Source organism: Convolutriloba macropyga, chromosome 13 (genome assembly GCF_964194025.1).
Source record: "Convolutriloba macropyga chromosome 13, txConMacr16.3, whole genome shotgun sequence".
In the NCBI taxonomy this organism is placed as follows: Eukaryota; Metazoa; Xenacoelomorpha; order Acoela; family Convolutidae; genus Convolutriloba; species Convolutriloba macropyga.
The window spans coordinates 35,977,178-36,002,775 of record NC_134480.1 but is presented as its reverse complement, the minus strand read 5'-3'; the positions used below and the strand labels follow the sequence as shown (position 1 = coordinate 36,002,775).

The window sequence follows — 25,598 nt, the reverse complement described above, 5'->3', positions numbered from 1 at the left end:
TATAGGTACCTGTTTTACAGAGCTCTTGGTACGTACCTGGAACCAAAAGTTAATCTTGACTCAATAGAAAACAATGGGTACAGTAGAAACGAGAATCTGAGAAAATTTGCAAGCGTCTCTTGTTTTTCGAGCAGCAGGCTGCTGCATGCTATCCTGCGATATGTCATGTTAACATAAATGTCGCTGTAAGTGTTTTTAAAATGGTCACTGATTCAAACTTCAATTAAGTAAAATCAATTAAGTTTGACATTATTTTTTCTTTTAGTTATCAGTTACCGTGTTTCCGTTCTGAGGTACTTCGGCGAAAAAAGAAACGGTCTTAATTCAATCTTGCATTGAAAATTTTTGTGTGCACTAGAGAAAGGCGCCTGTTCCTTTAAAACGAAATGATTTTTTGTCAAAATGGAAGAACTGATGACATTAAAACAGTCAATAGCATGGCATCGAAAACAGCAGATTTGTTTATAACAAAATAAATTTGGAACTGTTTCACCTAGCCTGAACGAAAAGTTCCTTTTCACAAGCCTTCTGAACAAGCTAATACGTGCTATGGTAAGGTCTTTTGTAGCCCAAATGGAGATTGAACAGGGAATTATAAGTAAAAATAGGATCTAATAATATCAGTAAAAATTTTCATATTTCAAGGAAGGCGGAAACAGCTCCATAAATTGTTCATACTGCTTGTATAGTTCTAATAGTCAGTGCCTCGGCTGACGACCTCTTTGCATCCTGGTCTGAGAAGGATGGTATGCTCGAACTGTGCAGTGTAACAGCCTTTGATGTCACTCAGGGGAGGGTATGCATTCACTATTCCCTCATCACAAAGCTGTCGCAAAGAAAGCTGATACCTGAAACAAATTAACTCATCTCAGTATCAAGCTTTCTGCAATTAAAAGTACAGTTTGCGTGGTCACGACTATGCCTCAGCAGCCCGTGGGTTTCATACAAAAGCATCACAAACAAAGATGACATCAAATTAATTTTTTTTGAAACATGTAAATTACTCAGACTATAACCCTAAGGTTAGATATCTACATGCACTAAAATGTTAAATAAATCAATCAGCATTGTTATTAATATAATAACCTTCAAATTGTGGCTGTTCGTTTTCATAGGTAAAAATAGGACTTGAAGGCTCCTATTTGTCTATTAACGGGTACTTTCTTGTGTTGATCGAGCAAAAACTCGGTTAAAACATTTTTAAAGCAAGATTTACTGTTGAAAGTTATTATTGAAGAGGGGAATTTGTTCCATTTTTGAACGCTTTTCAAGATTAAGGATTTGTTACTCCACTTCGTTTTCGTTTTCTTTTTTATAATAATTTGATTTGTTCTCTTGTTCTGTCTAGCGTTATGGCAACTAGAAAACATTTTAAAATTTTCGGATGTTTCCCATTGTCTTATGTCTGTTTGTAGCTTCATTAGGCTAACTTTTGAGATAAACAATTCGGCTGGCAGGATACGATCCTGAATGAGAAGATCAATGGAGTGGTCAAATTTTTGACGAAAATAACAAACTTTTATTCCCCAGTTAATTTGCTTGTTTATGCGGTTTATGTTTCTCACTGTAAGAGTTTGAAGGAATACTCCACTGAATGAAAGATGAGAGAGTACAACTGACTTGAAAACATCAATTCTTACTTTCAAAGGTATTGATTTCTTACAAGATACTACAAAGAATGAATTGCATTAAACATTTTGCTTAAAACTGAGTTCAGGTGATTTTCAAAGGTTAGGTTTGAATCAATTTGTTCTCCGAGATAACGACATGCATGAGCTGGTTTGATAATTTCGCCTTTAAAAGAAAATTCTGGATCCGAATTAGTATGATTTGTAAAGAATAACATCTATGTTTTATCGGCATTTAAAGTGAGTTGATTCTCTGTTAGGTATTTGTCTGTTTGATCTAATACTTTTTCAATTTTTTGGAGAAAATTTTCATTACATTCACATTCACATTTGCATATATTACCAGTGTCATCCGCAAATTGAACATCATATTCACCTTCCAGCTTTTCAGAAAAATCGTTAACATAAAAAAGAAAAATAAGAGGTCCTAACACAGTTCCTTGTGGAACACCATGATTAATAGATATTTTATCTGATAAGTCAATACCCAGTTTTACGCATTGTGTTCGATTTTCGAGAGAAGATTTGAGAAGTAAAATTGTTGATTGAGAGAGGTTGAAAGTTTCAGCTTTCTTGAGAAAGATCTCATGTGAAATTGAATTGAAAGCTTTTGCAAGATCTAAGAACACAGCACCTGTGTCGTTGTTATCTTCCACATTTCCTATTAATTTTTCAATACAATAAAGCACAGCATCAGTAGACGACTTTCGAGATTGGAAACCGAATTGTTTTCTGTTCAAGAGCGCAAATTTTTCAAGATATTCTACTAACTGATTAAGTAAAAACCTTTCAAAAACTTTTGCAAAAGTTGGTGTGACAGAAATTGGACGATAATTAGTTAAAACAGAAACATCTCCTTTCCTGAAAATTGGTGTGATGTGCGCATCCTTAAGAATTGTTAGAAAAACTTTCTCTTGAATACAATCGTTAAATATAATCTGAAGATGAGTCCAAGAGCATATTTTCCGGAATTCAATGCCCAAGCATTGATGTATCCCGGCCCTGGTGCTTTGTTGTTGTCTAGATTGTCAATAACTTTATAGATTTCCCTCAAAGTAAAAGGTCTAAAGTTAAACTCTTGAAATTTTCGCTCTATTTTTTCGACGTTCAATGGAACACTCTGCCCTCTGTAGATGCCCGTTTCGCTGAAAACTCTGTTAAAGCGTTACATATTGTTTTTTGTCTTTCGTTTTTCTACCATTCTCATCAATTTCAGTGATGCTTGGACTGTTGTTCTTCTTTCCGATTTTTTTCTTAATGAATTTCCATTTCTCTTTTGAAGTTTCAATTTTCTCAAAAATATCCTCTGAAAATTGATTTTGTGCTTCTTTTAACTTTCAATTTACAAGGTTGCGATACTTTTTAAATGACACAAATGATTCAGTACTTTTTGTCAATTTGTAGTCATTGAAGTAACGATGCTTCTCGGCAACTAAATGTTGGATTTCTTTTGTCACCCAAGGTTTTTCTGAAGTAGTCTTTTTTATATTAGAAACTAATTTCTTCTTTGTTGGTGCGTTTTTCTCGAGTACTGTCAAAGAAATTCTGTTAAACTCTGCAAACATTTCATCGCAGTTTCTTTGTTGATAAAGTGTTCTCCAATCTGCAAGAGCCAGATCTCTATTAAATTTTTCATCGACAAAATTGTTTGTATCTCGTTTAAAAAAATAATTTTGTTTTTCTTCTAACAAAAAAAGTTTGCTCTATCGAAAGGAGGTAAGCAGACTTTCCAAGTAAAGATTTGCTCATTAGTCGAAAAACAGTGATCTATCAAACTTTTTTATTGTTGCTTATGCGTGTAGGAATATCAAGGTTAGATAACTGTAACCATCGTACCGCCGCAAAATTCTGAAGGCTTTTCTTCCCATTTACACTCAACATATCAATGTTATAATCACCAAATAAGAGAATATTATCTGTAGCTGAGAACGCATTAGAAACCTCTGCACTTAATTCGTCTAAAAAGAAGTCACCCAAGTTTTGATGTGGACAATAGGAAATTTTTGAGACATTTTTTAATGAGACATTTTTCCGTTAATGGGTTGCCTAGTTCCAGCCACAAAGTTTCAAAAAATTTCGGATCAGCTAACTCAAATTCTCTTCTGCGTTTAAAATTTATGTTCTTAGGAATCCATAGTCCTACACCCCCACCCTTAGCTGCTCCCATTTGATGTGACCGATTTTTATGCCAAAAATTGTGCTCAGCGCTGAGGTTAAAATTCAAGCTTTGTTCTTCGCTCATCCAAGTTTCAGTTACTATAACAAAAGTTTCCGAATCCAGCTGCTGGAGCAAGTTTGATATATCTTGATACTTATTTTGTATGCTGCGAGCGTTGAAAAGTAGGATGTTAATGCCATTTTGAGCGCCAAATATAGCATCATCCAAAGTAGAAAGTTTTGAAGCATCAAAGGGTCCAGGATTTTTTTCTATGTCACCACAAAGAAGCAAAAAACTTCTGTTAGGAAAAAGTGAAACACAACGAACAGCCGCAATGAATAATAAAATCAGCTTTCTCTGGAAATAAATCAGCACATTTTCTAAAATATCATGTTTCTTATTTACTTGAGTTAAGCAACGTTGCTTAATGTATACCTGGTCTTTCACATTTCCCAAAAAAAAACCAGAAAGTTAAAACAAACGGTAAAAATATCATGTCAAAAAGTTACTCAACTCAAGCAAAATTCAAATTTCTATGTAATTTCCGAGGTAGAACTGTATTCTGTGATGCTGGTAGGTTATGTGTCATATTATAGTGACGTATGTTTTCTACCAGATTTTTTATACCGCCATTATTGGGATGCACTCCATCAAAGCATATATCATCAATTGATACCGCTTTTTCAAAACCTCAATCCGTGACCAAGGATAGGATCCATCAAGCTCCAGGCTTATCATTTCTAGATGGTCATTGAATTTAGATATTTCCTCGTTGTTCGTTTTCCTTCCATAGCAACCGTCTTTTACCGGACCAATTTTGCATATAGCAACACGATGAGGTTTGAATTTTTGCATAAATTTGTCGACTGTTTCTTTGAGTTGAGTCGCTGCCTCCTGTCCAGAAACACCTTTGTCAATTGAATTATGACCGACATGTACAATTAATGTTTCCGTTTTGGCTCCAGTGGATTGCAGTCTGCTTTGAAATGTCATGCTGATTTACTTTCCGAAAAGTGCTATCAGATATAACTAATTGCTTGGCAAATCGGGTTACTATTTTTGGTTGATAAATTTTCAGTGGAGGATAAACACGCCTGTTGCTTTTTGACGTCTCCTGTCTCTCAAGTAAATTATCAATAAATTTAGAAGTTTGAGTATTGAAAAATTCGATATCTTTTTCCATGCGATCAATAGTTTCTTTTTGATGTCCGACAGTTAGTTTTTGCATTTCATAGTTAACAAGATGCTTTTCGAGTTTTGGTATGATATTGTCTTTTTCTTGTATTTTTTCATAGGTCTCCAAAAGCTTTGCAATTAGTTCTTCTTTGTTGCATTTCTCGAGAACTTTTTTTGAAAACATGGTGATAACGCGTATTTGCTCTAATTGAGACTTTAAAAAATCTAAAGCATTTTTATTTTTCGTTTGTGACCTGAAGATGAAATTAAAAAAAAAGTGAGTAGAGATAAGAATGGAATGATCTCACCGGTGATGAAGCAAGCAGAATACTCAATAAGAATTTTATCTTCTTTTGATGCCTTAAAAAAACGAAAAATGTTCGAGATGAATTCAAAAAACAAAAGATTTTTTGATCGTCGTTTGATAGGATACCGAATAACTGCGAGATTTGAAAGAATATCCAGTAATATAACAGCTTCAGAGAAAAAAAGAAGGTCGAATAAGACTTGCTCAGTATTCGAATTCAAAAAGAAGCGAATAAAACGACAAAAAATGGTTTATCCATACAGTTAACTTCTGACTGTGTTATGTATGATAAATGTGACAAAACATGCTTATAATACCAACTGCTATGTTGGACTACTGACCATAAAAGATCAAAAGCAGCCAATTCCCTATTTCACTGAGCATTATGGCAAGGCGTATTTCGACACATTTTGTATTTTGACATTGGGTAAACTGACAGCTATCTAATTTCGTGTACACAATAAAGAATAACTCAAACGACAGGTGTACATCTTAATATGGTGACTCAAAGAGTATAGGGTTAATTTCACTGGAATACCAGGCACTTTATCCTCACCTCGATTCTCCTGCTCTCTCCAACCACCGTTTACAAAACGCAAGAGTGCCGAAATTCTTGTTAATAGTGTTCAGCAGCTGCTTCGTCCTCTGCACGCGGATATTCCTGAATCCAGCATCGAAGTTCTTCATGTAATGGGAACAGTCTACGTCATCATTGACCCATCCTTTGCCCGTACTGCCGAATGTCTCAATAGCATAAAACTCGTTTTCCTCCATAACTTCCCTCTTCTCACCACCCTAAAATAACCACCCAATTCAAGCTTGTGGAGACCCAATTTTTGTTCAAACTATTGTTGACATGGTGACTTACATCTGTCACTTGAATCAATGAGCTTTTTAAAGACCAACGCATACTGCCTTTCAAACAATTTGAGCAACTTTTAATCAGATCTAGGAAGCCAGAAGTATTTTTGTTAACGTCTCAGTGGTCAAGCTCTAACACAACTAACTGTAGCCGTTCTTAATGTAATGCAAAACAATAATGAAGATCATATTCAAAGCAGGATTTATGGAACCTCCCACATCCATTGAAAACTCTACCAAATCTGATAATTCAGCAGAAATTATCCAGTTAAATCTCACTAAATCCTTAAAAAAAATTGTTTATTCCTCTGCATTTGCAAATGCGATCTGAACAAATCATTTGATTTCTGTCCCTTTGAAGCAATCATTCGCAAAATCTACGCTTTTTCACTAAAGAACTGGGCAATAATTCTCAATTCAGTGCTATTGTCAAAATTCGACCCAAAAAATGATTCGAAACCTTGACAATGGGAACTGTTTTTCCAGCGTGTATCCTGTAAGCATCAATGGAGTGTCCGTTCAGATTCCTGATTGGGTGAATTGGGTATGTCTTCCCATCCAATTCCACTTCATAAGATTCCATAGTCTCTTGAATGGCCTCTCCTATTTCGCCCAGTCTGGCATCGATGCCTGCCTCTCGGATGCCAGTGTTGGTAGCGGCCCTCACTGCTTCGAGTAGTTTGTCGTATTTGGGGTCAAAAGACACTGTCCAAGCGCAGTCTATTATTCGCCCGTTCACATGTACCCCGAAGTCAACCTAAAATTGCGCATAATTATTCTTTAAATCAAAAATTCATGCAATTTTGTGTCAAAATTGAATCTCAATGCAGCAATTCAATTAGTACCACAAACTAAGGCGATTAAACAATTGTTTACTGATTATTTACACTTCGAAACCCTGAGCATCAACCCTCAATTTATAATTCTCTCAGTGCAGCCAGAGCACTGTTTTTATTTTTTTTTTACTATTACAGTCAACTTGACAACATTGTACATGGCTCAAAATGTGATCTACTGTGTGTAACGTGACGTATTACTTTAAATAATGATGAGTAAACATAACCGACTAACGTCGGGCAAATTGCTCTCAAACGACCGCCCAGTGGTTGGCTTCGTCAGTAGCTAGCTTTAGCTTGATTCGACTGCAACTTTTAGCTTTCCAGCCTTGCTAGTAAAAACATAATCGACTAAACGTCGGAAGAATTGCTCTCGAACGACTAGTTGGAGCTCTAATCAATTGCAGCCTGCTTCAGTCAGGCGGGGGGGGGGGGAGGGGGAGGGGGCACCTGAGCCTGAATGGGACTAAGAAGTTCAAAAGTGGGCTTCAAATAACCACATTAGAGGTTAACATATACCACTATTAAGATTTAAAGTAAAAAATGGCACCAGTTTCGGCGCATTTTTCATTTGACTTTCAGTATTAAATTGCCGACAATTGAGTTCAGCTGCTTGAAATTCTGATTGAGAGAGAATTTTAGATCACGCGAAACGCAAAAAGTGAAGGGCGTAAAAGTCACTCGAAAAGTCAACATTGTCAAGCAAAAATTTTGCTCAAAAAAGACAAGTTTACAATAATTGCTATGAACTTCGTTCAAGAGCAATTAAAAATTTTAAAAAAAATATTTTAAAAATTTGCAAATTATTGCAAAATTTAAAAGAAAAGCTTCCAGATTTCGCAAAAAGTTCAAAGTTATTTTTTCCTTGGAGTTATGTCAAGTAACCCATCTGCAAGACTTGGCCAGTAATTATCGTTAAACTCAGAAAAGGACAAAAACATTAAAAAATTTTGAAAACAATAGCAAATTTGAACACAATCTTAAATCTTCAAAACCATTTCAGGCTCTGAAGAGACTATCCAGTATCCCTATTTCAAGCTTTAAATAGTTTCACTAGCTCATGAAGATCCATAAATTTGGAACATGGAAAATTTAAATTTTATTAAAAAAATTGCTAAGGCTGGAGTCATTAAAACATCGATAACCATCTCATTAACTCTAGAAACTATGCATCAATTTATTATCAAACCTTGGAGGAGGTCCCTAGGACCTCGGTGTTGGAAAAATGATAAAATAAAAAAAATCCAAAAAACTTAAAAAAATGCGAATATTTTTAAAAATTGCTCATATTAAAGTCTTGAAAAACATTCCATTACATCTAGAAGCTATTGAGTAACCTATGATTAAACCATAGAAGAAGTTATGTGACTCTTGAGGCTGGAGAAACCTAAAAAATGACAAAATTTCAAAAAAGTTGAAAAAAATTGCAAGTTGCATAAAAAACTACTAAAATTTGTGATAAGAAAAGTTAAAAACTAATCCCTGGCCAAAAAATATGTTCCGATAACTTATTATCAAATCCTAACGGAGATTTTCTGTTATGCCGAAAAACTTGAATAATGACAATAAATGTCAAAAATAGCCGTCAGATTGCCGGAATAGCTGCGAAAGAATGGACTTAAGTGCCTTGATAATAGATAGGAAATGATACAGATCTAAATTGTAAAATAAATCGACGCCGCTCAAAAAGCTATGTAAAAAACATTCAGCGATAAATTAAAAAAGCTTGTGTAAATTCATTACACAGAAGCCTTTTATTAGGGACCTTTACTGCACATATGGGTTCGTTCTACCTTAAACTAATTCAAATTAAACTTAAGTTTTAAAGTGCAAAAGTCATTTTTTTGAGTGGGGTAAGTCACGTATGATCAAAATCTAATCACGCAAATCACCCTCATACTTTTTCTAGAGAGAATGAGAAATAACGTCACGCGCGCAAACGCTGTTAGTGAGAGGAAGAAGTCATTCAGAAAATTTGACTTTTTCAGCTTTGATGTGTGAACAAATGCGAAACGAAAAAGAGCATCAGACGACGAAACAAAAACAAACAAGAGCACCGCAATAAAGCTCCGCTCAGCTTAGAGCTTCGCAGCTATAAAAAAATGAATATTGCAGTTTTTTTTAAAAAGGCTAAAATTTGTGGCGTTGAAATCTTGAAAAACCTTCCATTACAATTGGAAATTATACATTAAACTATTGTGTAACCCCAGGGAAGGTTCCTTGGCTCTTGAGGCTGGAAAAACCTAAAAATCGACAAAAAATTTTAAAACTTGAAAATATGCAAATTTCATAAAATTCTAAAACTTGTCATATTAGAAAATTGAAAGCTATACCATAGCAAAAAAAAATTTTTCAGTAACTCATTATCAAACCCTTAAGGACGTTTTCTGGCGCCTTCGTCTGGAAAGACGTGAACAATGAAAAATTAATTTAAAAAATTGAAAAATTTCGCACCGTTTGTTAAAAAAATGCTAAAATTCGTGATGTTAAAATGTTGAAAGAAACAATTCGACTACAACTATAAATATGCAGTAACCTTTAGTAAAACCCTAGAGGAGGTTCCTTGGCATCCAGGGCTGAAAGAAATCAAAAATTGGCAAACTTCAAAAAGCTTGAAAAAAAATTGTGAGTGAGGGGGGAGTGAGGGGTGGGGGGGGGGGGGGGGGGGTTGGCAAGTGGGGTGTGGGGGGGGGGGGCAACAGCGCGGTGTGGGCAATAGTGGGTGGGGGGTCATTAGTGTGGGTGTCTTCAACCTCTAAGAACAGCCCTTCACGCCATAATCATAAGTCTCCAAAACAGTTTGAGCTGAAGAAACAGAGCAGAAAGGCTCTAAGAGCACTTAATGCCCGCTGGGGGGGGGGGGGGGGTGGGCAACAGTGGGTTGGGGGCAACGGCAAATTGCCAGAAAATAGCCGCAATAGCTTCATAGATCTGTAGTCTCAAAAAGAAGGTAAAAAGACAGACCAAAAAAGATACTTATCATTAGGGGCTGAGATGTTAAAATTTTGATTGAGAACCTGCATAACTTACTGCTGTTTCTATTAGTTGCTCTTAAATAACCTTCAATTAGAGTGGCAAGCACTCATTTGACCTTATCTCTATGAATTAAAGCAAAGAAAAGTCAATTTCAGAGTGAGGAAGTCATTTTTGAGAGTGAGGTAAGTCACGTGTGACCCAAAATTTAATCACGCGAATGAACAAAAAAAACTAGCTCCACTAAGAGTGCAAAATGACGTCACGCATGCAATTCAGTTGAAATTGCATGAACGAATGAACAAAAAGCAGATTTGAAGTGGTTGTGACGTCATATGGTCGTAACAAAAATTGTGACGACGAAATAAATTTAAAAAACCAAGAGAAGGCCAATAATAGCCTCAGCTATCGCTTCGCGGCTATTGAAAACATCGCAATCCAAGAACAGTCATACCTTGCAGACATCCTCGTACTTCAACACTGTCTCATCGCCCGGATTTGGAGTGTAATGGGCAGCACAGTGGTTCAAACTGCACCCTGTTGGAAATGCTAGACCGGCACTCAATCCAGACTCCTGGATCAGTCTCCGGTTGCAGTCTTCTAACTTCTCACATATCTCCACCATTCCCATACCTGGCTTGATCCAAGACTGGACCCACTGCCGGGTCTGTCTGTGGCATTCTGCGGCTCTTCTGAAGTCATGGTATACTTCTTCCATGGGAGCTTCCATCGCCTTCACCTCTTCTGCGCTCACTCTGAAAAAAGCAATTCGAGATAAACCATTTAACACAATTAAAATTTGAGTCAAATCTATATTGATATTACCGTATCACTCAGCGGTGTGAACAATTTAAGGCCATTATAATTTTATTTGTCAAACAAATTTCTTCAATTGTTTTAACGTACATCAAACAAAGATTCAGTGTGGCCCAACATCAGAACAACAAATTATTGGTCCCAATTTTTTTCAAAATGGGGAACACATGCACGAAGCATGACTTTTCTCTTCAGTTTTCAGAACTATGTAGCTCCTTGTTGCCAATTTCCCTGGTATTAATTGCCAGAAATCTTATCCAAACGAAATGCACCACTCTTGCTGTACAAAACTAAAGAATACAATTTTTGAGATAACGAGAAAACCAACAAATCTGAAAATGTTGTTCACCTTTTTACTTGTTTCTCTGGCATAATGAACAAACTAATTTTGTAATACAGTGGGTACACATGCCAAAACAGAAAGCCATATTCCTAGTAAATTCGAAATATAAGATTGAAAAAACTGAGGAACAAAAAACAATTTGTCATCTTGTTTATTTGAAGAATTCAAAACGACATCAAGGGAGAAAAATGGTGACATTTTGATATTTAATGTTAAAAATCCAAGCTGAAAACGTTTATAAATAGTTTCGTATCCCGAAATATTTCACCCGGCTCGGTCTTAGGTCGATGTTTACTTAGCCAACACATCATTGAGAAATCATCTGTAGCTACTAGAGTTTTGATTAAAGAACCAGTTTTGTAGCAAACTTTAAAAAAATGTTTATACTTTCCGATCTATAACTTGAAAAGAGAAATCACGAGTGTTGGATATTGATTGCGGGGATATTCTGACTCTGAGACGGGGAAGTGAAAGACGCTTGCTAGGTATATTTAGCAAACCTGAATGAAGTAATGGTCGAAAACTTTCAAATAGATAACGAATATAGAAGTCAAAACAACTACTATGTTATTGTTGTAGCTGTCGCACAGAACTGCAATTCCCGGGTAATTTTGGCGGAATATCGGCTCTTATTGACGTTTTTAACTGGCTCCTTAGTTGCATTTGTATAATAAAAAATATATCAATAGGGTGACTGCTTATCCACAACATGCTTGTGGTGCGGCGACCTTTCTGCATGTACGCCATGGTGGGTAACATGCGGTCCCCGGGTTAGGAGGGCAGGAGGGGCACCGTCAACATCGGGGGAAAGCGGCAAGGAAGGCTGATATTTCTGTGCAGTTTAGTCGTGTTGGACTGATGGAGTCAAGCCAGTTAGCTACCTCTACTGGTCAATCCCACAAGTCAACAACTTTAAAACATAACCGACAAAACGTCGGAAGAATTGCTCTCGAAAGACTAGTGTGAGCTTTAATGAAATTCAGCCTGCTTCATTCGGGGGGGGGGGGGGGGGTGGGAGAGGGAGGGTGTGGGGGGGCGGAGGGAGGGGGAGCCTAAATAGGACTAAGAAGTTCAATAGTGGGCTTCAAATAACCACATTAGAGGTTAACATATACCACTGTTAAGATTTAAAGTGAAAAATGGCACCAGCTTCGGCGCACTTTTCATTTGACTTTCAGTATTAAATTGCCGACAATTGAGTTCAGCTGCTTGAAATTGTGATTGAGAGAGAATTTTAGATCACGCGAAACGCAAAAAGTGAAGGGCGTAAAAGTCACTCGAAAAGTCAAAATTGTCAAGCAAAAAATTGGAATAAAAAAAAACACGCACGTTTACAATAATTGCTATGAACTTCGTTCAAGAGCAATTAAACAACTACTTTTGTTTTCCCCGTTAGTTTTTGCCAATTATCTATAGCTAATTAAAAGTATTAAGTTGCTGAAATGTTTGATTTCATTAGGAATAGTAATAATTTCAACGAAAGACCTTCATTACATTGAGCTGTTACGATGAAGATTAAATGTACTTGTCTCTCTAAAGAGTTTCCAGCATTGAATTTCCTAATTAAAAAAATTAAAGCCAAAGGCTAATTATTGCAACCTCCCTCAAGTAATCAGAGAAATTCTGATTTACCAAGAAACGAGAAAGCCTGAAAAATTCAACTAAATTAAAGAACAATTTGAACAATTAAAGAAAAATGGATTTTCGCTTTTTATAAAAAAGCAATTCGTATAAAAAACATGATGCATCAAATTCGCAGACAATAATTTTCGTAACATTTTTTCAAACTAACTAAACAGATTTAGAAACTTGATTATGGATAAAAATGGTGCCAAATCCAGCATAACAAAGACTTTTATCATAGATACCTTTATTCTCTTGAGTCCTTTTCTTGAGTCCACACATTGTCAATCAAAAGAAAAAGTCATGTTAACATTTTAGATATTAAATTGTTTTAATACCAGCTCCTCAAAGAGTGAATGGCAAGACCTTTCGAAAAAAACTTGCAGTAAACCATTTTCAAACAGTTTTCCACGCTGGGAAAAATTTAACAATTCTGTTTGTAGGAATCTTCTATTCATTTTTCATCACAGCAGTTTCGCACAAAAAATGAGACCAGAAAAGCGTTTTGGATCATCATTTAAACGCTAGTTAAACTTATAACACTTGAGCTTTTATTATAAACTTATTATTGCTATATTTGACTGAATATCAAAAACAATTTCCCCACCTTAATGATATTTAAATTCATGTGTTTTTTTTTCTCCTGTTGTCATGTGTTCCTCGAGCATATAAGGCATAAGCCCGAGGAAAATCTTTTAATTGCCATGATAGACAGTTTGGACAACTTTTCTTGTAACATTTTCTCATTATTGCAAGTTTTTCTTGAAATTTGTCGAATTACTGTATCTAATTTGCTGTTCCGCCTGTTGTTTACCTTATTTAACCAATACTTAAATTAGAATTTCTCCACCGACTGTATAATTACAGGTTTTTAAAGTCCCGAAAAGTAAAGCGATATTTTTCAAAAATTTGTCTTTGTGCTCTATTCGCTCGATAAAAAGGGTAAAAAGGGCAAAACTTTAAGGTTGAGAGGTGTCGGAAAATTATGTGAAAACGCACATTACAGAGCCTTCTTGTTTTCTTTAATATTGGAGCCTTCAGTTAGCTCCAAAAATGAGTTCAAGGTAAAAAAAAAATGACGTTATTTACGTTAACATGTTTATTCCAATTGGCATGTTTAGACGTACATCGCAAGCTTGCTGCATAATTGCTGTCTATTATAACTAATGCATGAAGAAAAAAACTTTTCGGATAATTGTCGATTTATCTTGAACGTTTCAAACAACAAGGGCATGTTTTGCTACTTTCCTCAATCGTTGCTTCCCATTCTCATTGTGTACTTTTAAAAACACCATAGAAAATATTTTATGGGATAATTCTCTATCAATTGTGCGGTTCGAAACTAAAGGTGACGGAAACACTCTTTCGTTAACTTTTTTATTCAAGTTATATCTCCCAAAAGCAGCTTCTTTCTACGATACATCAAGGCAATAAGCACATCTCAATGGCCCGGCAAATCTAGCTGTATCTGCTAGCAGGTATTTTGTCTGAGCCGATTTTCGGCTCAGATTGGTCACCGATACGTTTTCGAAACATAAAAATATTAAGCCTAAAAAGAGCGCAATCGATTCAGTATATTAGTAGGCTCAACGAAAGTTATGTTTAACGAACTTTTTCCGAGCTTTCTATGCCAAATAGAACGTATTTTGTGTGCATTTAATCTTTTCGTAAGGCTTACATGGTTAAGAGATTACGTAATAGTTTTCTCGCTGGATAGATTTCTCGCTGCTTTATTTAAATAGCGCATTGTTCATTTAGTTTACTCGGTAACATCCTCCGGCCCGGAAGAAAATGTTGGGAGGATTGGCACAAGCTTAACGAGTGGGCGGACGAGCGATCCGGATGACGTGCGTAAGGCGGCGGAGCGGGCGACGCTGTCGGAGCCGTACCGAAGTTCCTCAATCCGAGCGGTTGGATAGTAACCCCTAGGGTTGCTTTCTTCAACGATCCAAACTAAATCACCGACCTTGAGGTGCTGCTCGGCAGGCGTCTGCCACTTAGATCTACGGTTCAACGCAGGTACATACTCCTTGAGCCAACGTACCCAAATTGCATTGGCGTATGACTGTGCACGGGCGTATCGCTTACGATGATCGAACTCGTCGACGCCAACGATAGACGGAATTCTGGTTGCTTGGTTACCGAGTAGAAAATGATTAGGTGTTATAGCGCCTAGGTCGGACGGGTCGGCGCTTACGGGCGTTAAAGGACGTGAGTTTAGTGCGTATTCGATCAGACAAAAAGTAGTGTTCAACACCTCATCTGTGAGGCGACGCGTACCGAGGATAGTGTACAGTACTCTTTTAAAACAACGAACTAACCTCTCCCAGATGCCACCTTGGTGTGGCGCACTGGGTGGATTGAACCTCCACTTAATGCCCTTATGTGCAAGTTCGGCAGCAATGTTGAGCGTATTCCATTTTTCCACACATTCACGGAGCTCTTTCTCCGCTCCAATGAAGTTCGTACCATTATCCGACCAAATCATAGCAGGAGTACCCCGACGGGAGACGAACCGCTCAACTCCCATTACACAGGAACTAGTGTCCATGGACGGGACAACTTCAACATGGACAGCACGAGTAGTGAGACAAGTGAAGAGAAATCCCCACCTCTTCTCGGTAGTCCGACGAACTGTGACGTAAAATGGGCCGAAGTAATCAACCCCGGTGTTGGTAAAGGGAGGAGACTGGTATGCGAGTCTCTCCTTTGGGAGGTCTGCCATGATAGGTTGAATGGTTGCTGCACGGAACTTTCTACACAAGACGCAGTTTGATTTGATGGAACGCAGTGTGGAACGTAGTTTAAGGATGGCATAACGTTCCTGTACCTTTGACCGTAAGTAATCGATGCCCTGGTGATGGTTTTTCAAATGAGTATGCCGCAGAAACAGTTTAACAAAAGTATGACGCGCATCCAGAACGATAGGATGCTTAGTGTCAAAGTCAGTTTCCACTAGCCGTCTGAGTCGACCAGAAGAACGGATGAGACCATGAGGCCCAATAAACGGAGTAAACTGAGCAATGCGGCTGCTCTTCTTAACGGATTTGTTGTCAAGAAGATCCTTTCTTTCAGTATTAAAGGACTCTCTTTGAACCAAGTACTGGAGATGACGCTCGGCTTCGTCAAGCTCAACAGGGTCGGCTATGCTGCCGTCTACGGTACGGTAACTTTCATGAGATGGTAAAAGACGGAGCAAATATGCGGTGACACGAAGTAATTTTTGATAAGAACTGAACTTATCAAAAGGGATCAGATTAATGCTTTGTTCCTTTGGGGAATTGGTTACAGATGCGGCTAAAGATGATATGGAGTCATCATCTGGTTCCTTGGTTTCAACGCCGAGCTTGATGTTATCAACGACGACAGTATTTGGTACAAAAGGGAACTGCTTAGTTCTCAAGAAGTCAGGACCCCTCACCCAGCTACTTGATTGCTAAACTTCAGCGGACATGCCACGCGTGCCAGCATCGGCCGGATTATCACAAGTGGCGACGTGGTTCCATTGGTCAACGCTGGTGTTCTCCAGGATTTCACTTACCCGATTTGCAATGAAGATGGGGTGTTTGTTTGTTGAGTTTATCCACTGCAAGACGATTGTACTATCTGTCCACATAAAGACTTTGTCCACAGTAACCGTTAATGCTCGACAGATTTCCCCTTTTAAACGGGCAGCGAGGAGAGCGGCTTGTAATTCCAACTTAGGAACTGTCATTACCTTCATAGGTGCAACACGGGCCTTGCCCAAGACAAACGCCAGCTCTGTTTTAATCTCCCCGGAGTTGCAAGTTACTTGAGCCCTAAGGAAACCTACTGCACTGAATACGTCTTGCGAGCTATCACCAAACATGTGGAGTTCAAGATGTTGGAATGGTCCTGAAAAGTAACTTCTCGGTATAGTGATCTCAGCTAACCGCGGCAGTTCAATACACCAGGCAAGGAATCTATCAACTGTGTCCTTAGATAACTCGTCATCCCAACTTTGTCCATTGACACGCCAAATGTCTTTCAAGATTAACCGAGCACCAACAGTGAAAGGTGCGACAAGACCAATTGGGTCGTAGACCTTTGACACAAGACTTAAGACCAAGCGCTGTGTTAAACTTTTCGTGATCGTGCTGTTAGTACCCCTACTCACGACCAGAGTATCGTTGTTGTGATCCCACTTAAGCCCAAGCACGTGCATTAATTCCTCCTTGGATGAAACGATGACCTTCGGTTCAGTGGATTGAGCAGACCCATCAATTTGGTCAGCCAGATCTGGTACATTGCTTACAAACTTAGTAAGCTTGAACCCACCTAGATGGAGAAGATGTACCAATTCCTTCGACCTAATGAGGGCCCTCTCGGGGGATTCCACAGAATCCAAGTAATCGTCCATGTAGAAGTTCTCAAGGACGGCTTTCGCAGCTTCTGGGTACTCCTTAGCATTATCGCGTGCCGTGCGCTGAAGTGCGTAGTTGGCGCAGGTGGGCGAATCTTTTGCCCCAAAGATGTGGCGCGTATACTGGTGTACCACAACATTTGATGTGGGGTCCTCCCGCCACAAAAGCGCAATGATGGTTGATCACATGGCAACACTCCAACTTGGAGGAACATTCCCTCGATGTCGGCGGATACGGCAAATGGATGTTGTCTGAACCGTAGGAGTACATAGATTAGGTTTTGCAGTAGGTCAGGTCCGGTGAGTAATGACTTATTAAGAGATGCGCCATGGAATTTTGCTGCTCCGTTTAGTACCCTACGAACCTTGCCCGGCTTGTTCGGGTTAACAACCGGATGGCGTGGTAGGTACCACTCTCGTTCCGAGCGACTTTCCACCTTATGAGCATCTTTGACCCTTACTACGTAGCCTTTGTCTAAGTCCTCTTTGATGGTATTCGAGTACTTTTCCCTTAAAGTCTGGTCTTTCGTAAGCCGCTTTTCCAACGATTTCATTTGAACCAGCGCTGAGAAGTAATTGTTGGGCAGTTCGATGTTATCTTCAGCCCATAGCATTCCTACATCGTACCTTTTTCCATTATGCACGGTGGTGTTTTCAAGAATATCATGCGCACGTGCATCCGAGGCGGATCGTGGATCTACTTGCTTAAGTGCGCCGTACGACTCCATGTCGTACCAAGATTTTACCTGACTAGCGAGTTCAAAATCCTGTTCCATATTAGCTTTGAAACAAGTCGAGACTAAACCTGAAGACGACGGTAGAGGGCCGCTTAGAACCCAACCTATGGGCAAGCGAACAGCGAAGGGCGAGGACTTCTCGTCGGCAGCGAAGTACTCTAACGGGCGGATGGCATGATACACATCCTGTCCAAGTATCATCTCGATGTTTCCATAGCAATATGTAACTGGGTCTAGAACTGCTAGGTGCGGGTATGTTTCCTGAAGTGCTTTAATGTTAATGACATCGGCGCCTACATTCAAATTTTCCTCTACGTAAGGGCTGACTTTAAATTGTTCAAATGCTTGGTTGTCGCGTGGTGTTACAATTAGTTCAACTAACTTAGTGTCTACAACCTCCTCGGTATTTATACCCTTAACTGTTAATTTCAATGCTGTACCGTGCAAACCAAGTCTATTTGCAAGATCATCGGACACCCAAGAGTTACTGCAAGCGGTATCACACAAAACTAAAGCCGTGGTATCTTTACCGTTAGAGCTCTTTAACTGTAATTCAGTCACCTGAAGGAGGCCTTTCACATTACTCACAGATGACAAAGTGGTGGTCTTGCTCGATGATTGGACACTAGGAAGTTTACTTTGATTTGCGCCAGCATTAGAATTACTATTGTTGTTGTTTGGAGGGGATTTTGATGGATAAACCCTCTCAGCTCCATGGAGAAGAGTATTATGGGAGCTGTTGCAACCGTCCTTCCTGCATTTCCTGGGGTTTGGGCATTGCCTGAACATATGCTTTTCTCTCAAACATGAGAAACACAGTTTTGCTTCAGCCACTACCTTTGCTCGCTGAGTGGGAGACTTTTCTTTAAATACCCTACACTCCCAGATGCGGTGGATACCTTTACACACAATGCAGCGAGGGGTTGCAGGCGTTGCCGATGTTGAGGCTGGTCTCTGAGTGCCCTTAGTTTGTGTATTAGCAGCAAAAGTTCTTGAGGCAACTTTGGTCTTTACTACTGAGTTGGTGTTATCCTCAGTTCTTGCTTTCGACGAAGTTTGTTTCATTAAATCATGTGCCTCGGCCTTCTCCTTCAACCAATCGTTGAAGTCGAGGAGTGTTGGCTTAACCCAATGTTTCTTCACGGTGAAGAGTGACCAAGACTCTTTCAGATTGGGCGACAATTTTTGCACAGCCGTGTTGAGAAGTGAGGCACTCTTAAGGTCTGCGTCAAATGAAAGTGATTTAAAGACCCCAACAAGACTTGAAATTGTTGCAGAATAGTTTATGATGTTATCACTATTGTGCATCTTTAGTGGTGGAAAAGAGCTGAGTTTTTCTAAGTGTGCACTGACTACTGCCTGTGGTTGGCCAAATTTACGTTCGAGTGTCATAAGTGCATCCTTATACATTACACCACAGTATGCGAACTCAGCGATGGCGGTTTTAGCTTTTCCAGTTACAAGAGTTTTTAAGTATGTTAACTTGACATCATCAGTCAAGGACTGTGCGTCTATGGCGCTTTTAAATTGTCCGAACCATTCGTGCCACTGCAGGGGATCACCATTGTATTGTGACAACTTCCACTCGGGCAGTGGATCGTTCTTCTTACAAGTAATTGCGTCCGCCAACTGCTTTATCAAATCCGCAGAGTCCAAAGAAGGAGCCGAAGGTGTGGGATGCGGCGGGCCACCCCAACACAACGGGTTTGGTACGGTAGCTCCATACGTTGGCGGAATGATCGGAGTGACAAAGGTGGGGGCGGTACCTGTGGAAGAACTAAATGGATTCGCTTGCATGAAGTCTGATGTTACGTAATTTTGAGCGCCTGCTGCTGCTTGTGCATGAGGGGAGCGGTGCGATGTAGATATATGAGGGTTGATTAACGGGGCCGGTTGTGCGATGTATAAATTTGCAGATGTACGTACAAGTGGTAATGCATTTGGTGGGACTGCTGCCTGAAAACGCCAAACATATGGATCTGGAGGAGCAGGAGGTGCGTGGGTTATGGGCACAAAGTTTTGGGGCTGAAAACTCTTTTGTGGAGGTGGTGGATGATTTAATTGAGGTACGAAATTGTTTGCGGAGGAAATGAATGGTGCAGGCGGAGAATGGGGTAACAGATTGACATTATTCGCCACGGGGTTAGTGGCTTGTAGTGGGAGTGCTTGTGGCGGGGAAGGAGGAAAGCGGAATGCTGGTGGGATTAACGGAAAATGCGGTGGTGCGGGGTTTAGAACGGGGGATGGAGGGGCTGGTACATTTATGTGTGCTTGTTGCGGATCAAGTGCTAGCGGAGCATTAACAAGTGTGTTTAAAGGTAGTGAACGCGAAGGGCTGACTAAATTCAACTGTCCCGGCATGCTCGACCTGCGAGGGAATTGATGACCAACTGTAAACCATCGAAGTGCATTGTTGCTTGAGACAGTTGTCGGGCTGTGTTTGGGGCGTTTAGTTGAGTTGGCATACCAAAGTTTATTGGTGGTGATGGAGGCGTATATTGAGGCTGTCGCTGCTCTTGCATGATGTTGTTTGCAACATGTGCATCATTGGTTACATTGGTTCTACTATTTGGTTCATGGACAGGGAGGTTGATGTTGGCCTCAACTTGACTATGTGTATTGAGATTTAAGTGTGAGTTTGGTAGTTGAGCTGAAGAAGGTCGTTGGACAATTGCTTGGTTGGATTGGGCGATGGAACCAGAAAAGTGCAAACTTGGTTCGTTTGCAACATCTGCCATGTTCCCGGCCGGTGACGAATTAATCCAATCTTGAACAAGTTTCTTGCTCTTGACTGAACTTCTTTCCGTAAAGAGCCCACTCATTTTGCCTGTACCAGACCCGTCCGCTGATGATTTTGTCATCAACTCAATTTCCTCAAGGGCTGCAGCAGCTACTTCCTTGCGATGATCTTCCTCAAGCTGTTCAATTTCTAATTCCCGCAATTTCGTTTGTTTTTCAATTTCAAGACGTTGTCTAGCAATGCGGAGTTTTGCCTCATGTTGTTTCTCAAGTTCCTCCCTTTTGAGTCTAGATAGTTCTAAGTCTCGTTGACGCTGACTTGATCTTTTTGAGGAAGTCATATGTGAACCTGATCTTGATTGGTGAGAGGTATACAGCTCTGCTGTCTCTTTGTCATGGACCGAATTGATATACCCTCGAGCAGCAGCAATGAACTCATCAGTTTTCTTTGTTACAGTCTCTAACCATTTTTCAAGGTTCTTACAAGCAGCATCTGGATTTTCAGTCTTTTGTGCCAGATCAAAGAGCTCTTCATTTTTATCAACTACTCTAATAAAAGCGTCTTTGCACTTCACAAGCAGACGTTCGATCTTAACTTTCCTGTCTTGCTTATCAACAGCATTGTTAATTTCACCATAGATGTTATTAAGTTCAGCCTCTAATTTTGCCCTCGCACTATAAAGTTTGTTGAATTTGTCCTGCAAAGTTGTCATGATCTTAAGATAAGGATCTTATGAAAACAGGAACCACAAGTTTAATTTAGTACTAATATAGAGAACACACACATGCAACAGCACAACACAAATGGGTTATACCGAACCCTAGTGTGACGGTTTGCCTAGCAAACCGCCAAGGAGCAAAGATGTTCGTCGAGTACAATAGTACCCGGCGAAAGAAAGAACGGTGCGCAGGAAGCGCGAAACGGGACAGGACGGGGGACGGGACGGACGGGAAGAGACGCCGAACGAATAACGCACGACGCAACGGGAAACCGGACGGACAAACGGGAGCGTCGGGCGAATGGCGCGCGACGAAACGGGAAAACGGCACGGGCGGGTCGGAAACGTCGGGCGGATGGCGCGCAACGAAAGGGGAAAACGGCACGGGCGGGGCGGAAACGTCGGGCGGATGGCGCGCGACGAAACGGGAAAACGGCACGGGCGGGGCTGAAACGTCGGGCGGATGGCGCGCGACGAAACGGGAAAACGGCACGGGCGGGGCGGAAGCCACAAGCAAGGAGGCGGGAAGATCGATGCTAGCAGACCACAGCAACAAACTCAACCAAACAAGCTAGCCGTAACTCCAGAATAAACTTAAGTCACACCCTAGAAAGAAGGAGAGGGGCTACTGCCAGGTAAATTAGCACAAAACATTATGGGGCTTTATCAACGGCATCAAAACATCAAACATGAAACAATTTACGGCAACAGTGTAGTATAACCAAAAGTCGAAAAGGTCAGGAACTTTACTAGCCGTAACCCCAGAACAAACTTAAGTCACACCCTAGCAAACCACCCTACCCAAACAAAAGTGCATACTACAAAAATTAATAAAGCTACAACAAATTGCTAGCAAACCAGTGTGATGAAAGTCACGAAACAAACCAGCCGTAACTCCAGAATGAACTTAAGTCACACCCTAGCAAGGAACGAGACTAAACAACAAGCCAGCATACTAGCAGAAAGAAATTTTACTACAGGAAAACTCAACATACTACATCATACAACAAATAAACGAGGGATAGAAGGAAGCAAAGTGACACGGAAACAAAAGGACGGAAGCAGAAAATGAAACCAGATAACCTGCGGAAAACGGACGGTAGTGAAAAACTCGAAGAATGGGGAGAGCGAAACGTTTAGTAAAGCGCTATCGGAGAGAACCAACCACAAACTAACCCGTAACCCGTGAGTTAACTAAGTCACACCGCCAGTCAGCGGGTAGACTCCCAAAACAGCGCAAGACTAAGTGACATTCAGGTTATCAAAGGCTTGTGTGAGTTCCGCCTCCTCGAACGCATGACGGGTGCGAAGCGTTTTACGACGGCGCTTTGAAAGTTTCTTCGGTCGGGAGCGTGTTATCAAGGACCGGAGGTTGTTCTTATGAGCTAAGACTATAGTGAGTGTTTTCAGCTCAAGCGCAGGCCTTTGGTGTAATGCTCTGTACTCTTTAAGTAAACTAAGATCTTTCTGTTTACGTTTAGACACAATGTCTTTCACTAAATGGATGGTAACTAGAGTACTACGCTTGAGCTGATTGTAAATATCAGGAGTTCCCTCTCTGGGGCAATACACTATAGCTTCTATGCGCTCCTGATACTTTTCAAGCACTTCAATAAGCTGCGAAGGTGTTAAAGGCTTATTGTTGTTGCTTCGATGACGTGAAAGCGAATTGTTCACTACATCATGCCATATAACTAGGCGCTTCTTATCATGAAAGAAATGACTCAACTGGAACTGCGCTGTTTTTCGGACTTTCAAAGCGTTAGGGTTGAAACTTAAACCCGGTAATGCGTAAACGTTACGTTTGTAACGATTTTGTGTTACTTGAGGCGCAGTTTTTATGGCGTGATGAGTGAACTTGCAGCTAATATGAAAACCATGTAATGTTTTTACAACATAATTGATTTGAGCTTTGCTCAAACTCCGAACCTTGATGTTAAATGCACAATTTGTTAACGAATTTCCAAGAATGAGCGCCTTTTGTGAAAAAAAAATCAGTTACCTGATCTTTTTTGTGAAGTTTGAAGAACTTGACCAAACTTGTTTTTACAACGTTTTAATCTATCTAACTACTATATAACTATGCTAGAATGATCGGATAGATTTTTTTCCCAATTTTTTCAAATCTGGTCAATTTTTTCAAACTTTTTTCTTGCTTCGCTTGATTTTATTTCGTATAAGACTTTACCCGTTCCAATAACTATTATTTAGCCCGATTTGGTCAATTCCAAAATTTTGACCAAAAATTTTCAAATTCGATGTTTTTTCAAGGTAAAAAATATATGGGGGTGGGTTATCGGTGACCGGTGAACTCAAAAAAATTTGCTATATGGGATAGGAAATGGGTTCTGGGGGCTAGATTTGCCGGACAATCAATTCAAAGCATCATAAGTTTTTGGATGAGTCTTACAGTTTTTTTGCCAGTCAATACTCTTTATAGACAATCAGTTGTGTTCATAGCGGTCCCATTCTGCGTTTTGAAGTCCCACCAACTCGTAGGTAGTATGCAGAAGGTCGTCTGACTTAGCTAGGACAAAGTAAAATGTTGCAGTAACGGCTGACAGCACCAGGGCAGATGATGCGAATGATATCCCTTATTAGGGATTGTTATCTCTTTAACGATACAATTGAATAATATACCACAAACCACAACCAATCAATTGATATGTCTTTCTGACAATAGACAACCAATAAATACGGTAAAGTTCCAAACAAAAATTACTACAGGTAATTATGAAGTTATGAAACAAAAAGGTTATTACGAATTTAGCTGATAGATTCGGAGTGATATTTTGGTCAGTATTGTGAAAAAGCAAGTTTTCTATGAAGGCAGGTAACGTCTAAAGAGTCTGACATCAAAATACGGAAAGAGCAGTAACAGAAAGAGGTACAGATTATAAGGAATATAAAAGCTCAAGAGATGCTTGAATTAAAGTCCCAATCCAGGGACCTACTGCTTAACTCCCAAGAAAGACTTAATGATAAAAGTTTTTGGGCGTCCAATTTCATTCTTACTCCACTAAGTAAGGTAGGATTCAGCGTATTTGCGGAGTGGAGTAAAGCTGCATAATAAATCAATCCGGACCCGATTACCGTGATTGGGCTCGTTATCGCCTTGATATATTCTACACCAAGTTTACCCATTTATTAAATGAATGCATGCTATGTGAGACGAGATGGATATCAGTTGTAGTGTATTTGTGAGAACATGCGTGGAGCAGATGTTAAAGCAACACGTTTAACATAAACACGGCACCAAAATAAAGGTGACGGAAACACTCTTTCGTTAACTTTTTTACTCAAGTTATATCTCCCAAAAGCAGCTTCTTTCTACGATACATCAAGGCAATAAGCACATCTCAATGGCCCGGCAAATCTAGCTGTATCTGCTAGCAGGTATTTTGTCTGAGCCGATTTTCGGCTCAGATTGGTCACCGATACGTTTTCGAAACATAAAAATATTAAGCCTAAAAAGAGCGCAATCGATTCAGTATATTAGTAGGCTCAACGAAAATTATGTTTAACGAACTTTTTCCGAGCTTTCTATGCCAAATAGAACGTATTTTGTGTGCATTTAATCTTTTCGTAAGGCTTACATGGTTAAGAGATTACGTAATAGTTTTCTCGCTGGATAGATTTCTCGCTGCTTTATTTAAATAGCGCATTGTTCATTTAGTTTACTCGGTAACAGAAACCCACGACAACTAAAAAAACATGTCCCTTGTTTCATGTTATTCGTTGTTGAACTGTCTGAACTGAATAAGTTGTCCTTTTTTCACCTCAATAGTGAACAAAAGAACGAAAAATGAGCGTTGGACGACGGCGAAACAAAACGAAAAACCAAGAGCGCCTAAATATAGCTTCGCTCATCTAACAGCTTTGCAGCTATAACAAGAAATTGAAATGCATTCGCTACTTATACCTATGTCGTGCTTTTCTCTCGTCTGTAAATGTGGGGTGATCCATAACCTCGCCAATTGGATACGTGTTATTCGGGAATAACTCAGTTATAGGAATAGTAGGAGGATCAGTTTGCTTCTTTCCACCACCACCACCGCCGCCCTTCTTTTTCTTTTTCTTCTTTTTCTTAGCTTTCTCAGGAGCCGACCCATCTTCGGCAGCTTCATTATCTCCCTCGCAGTCGGGATTCATACCAGTTTTCTCCTCGTCGTCTTTAGCGTCGTGTACTCCATTAGTCACGTGATTTTCCTTGTCGAGAACTGCAGCATCTGCAGGTTGCTCAACCTCTGTCATTATGTTAATTATTCACAATGTATACTACTCATTAAATACATCAA

The 25,598-nt window shown here is 39.7% G+C and overlaps 1 protein-coding gene across 1 annotated transcript; it reads right to left on the bottom strand.

Moving 5' to 3' along the window:
• Positions 1–639: 639 nt before the first annotated feature.
• LOC142352016 (methionine aminopeptidase 2-like) lies at positions 640–25,598 on the bottom strand. The gene is made up of 5 exons (XM_075404345.1): positions 25,223–25,598; positions 10,394–10,694; positions 6,591–6,887; positions 5,826–6,064; positions 640–848 (listed from the first exon to the last, which is right to left on the bottom strand). Exons 1-5 carry the CDS (start codon positions 25,552–25,554, stop codon positions 692–694), a joined length of 1,326 nt encoding a protein of 441 aa, XP_075260460.1. The 5' UTR covers positions 25,555–25,598; the 3' UTR covers positions 640–691.

Excerpts from the sequence above, each read along its gene's own strand:
- LOC142352016 (XM_075404345.1), bottom strand. The coding sequence starts at position 25,554 with ATGACAGAGGTTGAGCAACCTGCAGATGCTGCAGTTCTCGACAAGGAA. Across the intron at positions 6,065-6,590 it reads AAACAGTTCCCATTGTCAAG|GGTGGTGAGAAGAGGGAAGT; the intron begins GTTTCGAATCAT and ends TGGTTATTTTAG. Across the intron at positions 849-5,825 it reads GAGAGAGCAGGAGAATCGAG|GTATCAGCTTTCTTTGCGAC; the intron begins GTGAGGATAAAG and ends AATTTGTTTCAG.